The sequence below is a fragment of the Staurois parvus genome, unplaced genomic scaffold, assembly GCF_062004578.1.
Source record: "Staurois parvus isolate SC_StPar_1 unplaced genomic scaffold, SC_StPar_1.0 ptg000205l, whole genome shotgun sequence".
Taxonomy (NCBI): Eukaryota; Metazoa; Chordata; class Amphibia; order Anura; family Ranidae; genus Staurois; species Staurois parvus.
In genome coordinates, this window is record NW_028318001.1 from 4,744,022 (window position 1) to 4,750,021 (window position 6,000).

The following is a 6,000-nucleotide window of genomic DNA, read 5'->3' on the forward strand; positions in this document are numbered from 1 at the left end:
ACAGATAAAACGTGTATGCATAAAAGTTACATATATATATATAAAAATATATATATACACACATACATATATTTAACTTCTATGCGTATGCATGTAGGTTAAAAAAAAGAATATATATATATATATACATGTGTTTTTGAGTATAAAGCATATATATATATATATATATATATATATATATATATATATATATATACAGATAAAACACATATATGCATGTAAGTATATCCAGATGGAACATGTGTATATATATTCAGACAGAACACATGTATTCATGTAAGCTGAGCTATATACTGTGTATATATATATATATATATCTATATATATATATTATATATATATATATATATATGCAGTCCAAATAAAACATATGTATGTATATAAGCTGAATTATATATATCCAGGTAGAGCACATGCAAAGAACTTGAATTACATATATACTGTATATCCAGACAGAACAAATGCATTCATATACTTTGAATTATATAATTACATATGTATTTAGTCCAGATAAAACACATAATATAAGTTCAAAATACACATAGCAAACATTTATGCATATACATTGTGGTCTGTACATCTTTCTTTTACAAAGCATGTAATACTGTTAATGCTGACCTGTGTGATGCTATTGCAGTAACTTACCTCTTGTGTGTTGGATATATTCCCAATACTGATGCTGTGCAGAGCCTTGCCAAGTGCAGACAAGTTAAAAGAACTACAATCTTTTGATACCCAAACACCTGTCTCATATATATATGTTTTCTAGGTGGTTGTTCAGGCTAATAATATTGACTTTAGGTGGGTGGCAGGTAATGAAGACATCTTTGGTAATTCATTCTTTGAGTCACCCTGGCTCTTCCTGGCATACTGTATTACCATCCCCCCATCCCAGTGGATAGCAATTGAGAGTCATTTATTAGACTGACTCAGATATGTTTGTGAATTAGATTCTCCCTCTAGATCAGGAAATGCCTTTTAATAAAACTGCCAACTTCAGACACAATTTAAGACTTGTGAGGATTCTCTGAGAATGGCAACAAAAAAAAGTGAAAGAAAAATGTATTCTTCCCCTGGGACTGACTGAACAATGCATATAAATTTGTGATAATAAGAATACCCCCCTGTGCTAAATGTCCATTATAGGGAGAGATACTGACAAAAAAAGAGGGAAACAAAGGTGGTGATAGATAGATAGATAGATAGATAGATAGATAGATAGATAGATAGATAGATGACTAGAAAGGTAGATATGGTATAGAAAGTATAGAGATAGATAGATAGATAGATAGATAGATGACTAGAAAGGTAGATATGGTATAGAGAGTATAGATATAGATAGATAGATAGATAGATAGATAGATAGATAGATGACTAGAAAGGTAGATATGGTATAGAAAGGATAGATAGATAGATAGATAGATAGATAGATAGATAGATAGATAGATAGATAGATAGATAGATAGATAGATAGATGGAGATGCGATATAGTAAGCACAGATAGATAGATAACCAGAAAGGTAGATATAATATAGAAAGTATAGATAGATGGACAGACAGATAGATGAAGATATGATATAGTAAGCATAGATAGATAGATAGATAGATAGATAGATAGATAGATAGATAGATAACCAAAAAGGTAGATAAGATATAGAAAGTTTAGAAAGAAAGAAAGAAAGAAAAAAGAAAAAGAGAGAAAGAAAGAAAGAAAGAAAGAAAGAAAGAAAGAAAGAAAGAAAGAAAGAAAGAAAAAGTTAAGGCAATGATTTATGAATACATATGAGGGAGACAGAAAGATTAGGTATAAGGCAGCTGGAGCAAAATAACTTGATATATGTGAATTTCTCTGTTTTTATGCACATCTCTATTCATTCAGCCAAAAATATATGAGGTCAATCGATTTAGTTATGCCAGTGGAATCTCTAAATTGCAATCATAACGCACGTCTGCATACCTTAATTAAGACTTGACTTGTAAAAAAAAACCTATTCTTCCATTATAGGACTCCAATGCATCCCAGATACACTTTTTTCTGGTTCATCATATTTTTTTTACTGGGAAATAATTGTGCCCCCTCCCTATTCCATTATTTGGATTTCCAGTCTCTTTTTCATTGCTCCATCCCACTTCCTCCCACACTCTCACTGTGGGGTTTTCAATATAAACTTTCTTATCCATGTTAGAAGATTCTTTGGAGAGTCTGATCATTACAGAGAAAATCATTAAAACTCTCCTTATGCCAATCTCCATCTCCTAAACCTACTGAGTATATTTATTGCACTTCCACCTACACACTGAAACAACAGACACACCAAGTTCTCAAAGCAACCTTCAGAGAGCTCCCACGCACATCACATCTATGGATTGAGTGGTCAGTGTGTTATTAGCATTGTAAGACACCTTAAACAGAGCGAGACCTTTCCCAACCAAGAGGAAGTATTCTGGACATGATACCTCTCTGCAGGATGCAGGACTGGGACTTTTATCAGCCTCTTTGACATCTCAGCATCCATCCTTTCAGGCACCACTTTCAATATATCATCCTTCAATTGCCCCATGATATAGCTCACCAGTAATTGCAGCACTTCATTGTGAGTCCCTGGCTGTCAGTCTGATTTAGGTCACCTATTCTGTAGAATATAGGAAAGTCTGTTGATATCTTTTTCTAAGCCCTATGACAGAGAAAAAGTCTCACAGATCTTCCAAGGCTTACTGTTATATGAATATATCTCTAAATAAGCCCAGTAGTGACTAATGCAATATTTCACTGTTGACGTGTACTATTGATTAATTAGAAATACATTGTTTATTGAGGACATTGCTTCTTTTGCTTTGTTGATAACTTTTTATTTTTTATAATGCAGGTTATTTTTAAGCTGTTGTTTCATGAGCATTGTCTGAAATGAGCACCTTCTGATGTAGTCTTACAGATTTGGATGCAACTCACCAGTGTTTCAACAGATAATTAAAGTAGCATGTCTCTTGGAAGTTTGAGGGGAAACTGTTAGCAGTTGTCCATTGTTCTAGAATCTAGATTGTAAACTCTAATGAGCAGCGCCCCCTGAATCCTCCTGTATTAATTTGTATTGTAATTGTACTGTCTGCCCTTACATTGTAAATCGCTGCATAATATGTTGGCGCTATACAAATCCTGTATAATTATAATTTCAGTTTAACAAAAATGAATTATAAATCATAAAACATGATTGTATGCACATACATAAGCATGCATATAATAGGAAAAAAGTTTTATGTTTGTTTTGTTTTTTTTTGTTTTTTTTTATCAATTTGCTAAAGAAGTACCGAATGTTCAGTAGACGATCCCCTTAGTAAATTAGGTGTTGACCTGACAATGTTATTGAAGTGCATTGTTCATTTTGTCAACCCAGTCACATAAAAACATTTGTTTAAAAAAAAAATACAGATTGTCCTTAAAAATGAATGAATGGTTGATGTTAAACATCTTCACTTTATTCACTAAGCCAACTATCCATACACATTACTGGGTTATATAGTTTCAAATTTAGGTTGAAAAAAGAAATACGCCCATCTAGTTCAACCAACAGGAAAAAAACAAACAATTAGAAAACCTCCATAAACACTAACTTATACCTTCTGTTAACCCAGAGGATGACAAACCCCTCAAAAAACATATTCTCTGGATCAACTGCCACTGGCAATGTTCCCTGTAGATGTTTGTATCCAGGTTTATTTGATGCATTTAGAATTACATCCAGCTCTTTTTTAAAACAATCTGCTAAACTGACCAGAACTAGTTCTTGAGGGAGTCTATTCCACATTTTCACAACTTTTACTGTAAAGAAGCCTTTCCATATTTGAAGATTAAATCTCTTTTCCTACAGATGTAAAGCGTGCCCCCTTGTCCTCTGTAATGACCTGAAAGTGAACAATTCAATAACAAGTTCATTATATGAACCACCTATATATTTATACATGTTGATCATTTCCCCCCTTAATCTCCTCTTCTCAGGGAATACATTCAGTTCCTCTAATCTTTCCTCATAGCTGAGCTCCTCCATGCCTCTTTTCAGTTTGGTTGCCCTTCTCTGCACTTTATACAGTTCGCTGATATCATTTTTGTGACCTGGTGCCAAAAACTGAACTTCATATACCAAATTGGGTCTTACTAATGATTAGTACAGGAACAGAATGATGACACTCTCACTCTCCAGTCTATACATCTTTTAACCACTTCAAGTCCGGACACTTTTACTCCCTTCTTGCCCAGGCCAATTTCCAGCTTTCAGTGCTGTCACACTTTGAATGACAATTGTGCGGTCATGCAACACTGTACCCATATAACATTTTTAGCATTTTTTGAGGCAAAACGTTATTTTGGTGGTATTTATTCATCACTGGGATTTTTATTTATTTTTTGCTATGTAAATGAAAAAGTCCAAACATTTTGTAAAAAAGAGTTTTTCTTACAGCATTTTGCAAATAAATAATCTTTCTTCATAAATCTTGGTCAAAATGTATTCAGTTATCTTTTTAGTAAAACACAGCTTGTCACATGGTACAAGGCTGTTATGAATAGCCTTGTACCATGTGACCTCTGTGACCATTCACAGATTTCACACGTACTAAGCAATGATGTCAGAAGTGACATCTTGCTTACTACTCTTCATGTGATCACTGATTGGCCAATCACACAGAGGTCCCGTACAACGATCGGTGTTCCACTGTGTCCGGAGGACATAGCGGGCACCAGATCGCTCCCAGGGAGCTCGCACAAGCAGGGGGCGGGAAGGCCGTTTATAAATGGCCACCTGCCCCTGCACTGCTCCCTTCCGGCTGTTTATATACATGAGCCGGACGGGGGGTGGTTAAAACAAATAAGTAGTTTAGTTTTATAAACTGCAGCTTGGCTTTGCTTGCTGTTATTAAGTCTATGATCTACCAGAACACCCAGATCCTTCTCCATTATTGACTCCCCCAGGGGTTCTCCTCCTAGAATGTGTGATGCATGATATATGCCTCTTTAAACCCACAGGCGCATAACTTTACATTTATCAACCTCATTTGCCACATAGTTGCCCAGTTAAAGTGGGTGTAAAGTGTATATTTTTTTAAATAACAAACATGTTATACTTACCTGCTCTATGCAATAGCAATGCACAGAGTGGCCCAAATCCTCCTCTTCTGTGATCCTCCACTGGCACGCCTGACTCCTCCTCATCTTGGTGTGGCACGCACCCCCTGCTCCCTTGTCATAGCATTTGACTGACAGCAGCAGGAGCCAATGCCTCCCATTGCCTCAACAAAGCTTGTGAGAGCAGGGAGAGCTGCTACAGACAGCCACAGCTCTGGATCAATTGTGGGCTCAAGGAAGTAAAAGGGAGTAGGGTGAGGAGGCGATACTAATACCTAAAAACATTTTACCTTAATACAGGGAATGTATTAAAGGGTAACTCCACTTTCATAAGAAAAAAAATTAGCAAATAAAAAAAATAATATTTTTTACAATTGTGACGCAAGCCACATTGTAATTTTTTGTTATTAAATATTACCTTTACTTTTCAATTTTTCAATCTGCAGCACTCTCATTTTCTGTAAAATCCAATGCATTATGGCTACCTGGAGGTATTCTCTACATAGATGGTGTACAGAACACCCCCCAGAAATATAATTTCTTGCTTGAGCATTTGGCTTACTTATTTCTCAGAAGTCTACACTAAGATTTTGAACATCCCCTGCAGCAAAAATGTCATCTTTGGTGAGATACTCCCAAAGGGAAATCGCATCTAAAGGGATGCAGACCCTGCCATTTTCCTCATTAGAGCCCTCCAGGTGCAGCATCTGGTTGATAATTATAAAATCACCCCCATACAGATTCACTCTGCACATGAACACAGACAAACAAACATCCATTTCTCCAGAATAACTAAAGGTAGGAATCTGCAACAAAGTTAGTTAAAAAAAACCCTGCAATGTACATAGATCATAGAGGGGAATATTTTTTTTCAGCAAAAGTGG

General features: G+C 35.4%; 1 protein-coding gene across 3 annotated transcripts in view; it reads right to left on the minus strand.

Annotated features, from left to right (window-relative positions):
• ALKAL1 (ALK and LTK ligand 1) overlaps nt 1-807 on the minus strand; it is a 108,997-nt gene extending 108,190 nt beyond the window's left edge. The window contains exon 1 of one of the 3 annotated variants that reach the window (XM_089678421.1): nt 646-807. In XM_089678421.1, the coding sequence (XP_089534547.1) occupies nt 646-752 (107 nt within the window). In that variant the 5' untranslated portion in view covers nt 753-807. The remainder of the gene's footprint in view (nt 1-645) is intronic. The other 2 variants (XM_089678420.1, XM_089678419.1) reach the window with 2 other exon arrangements.
• Between the last annotated feature and the right edge of the window lie 5,193 nt (nt 808-6,000).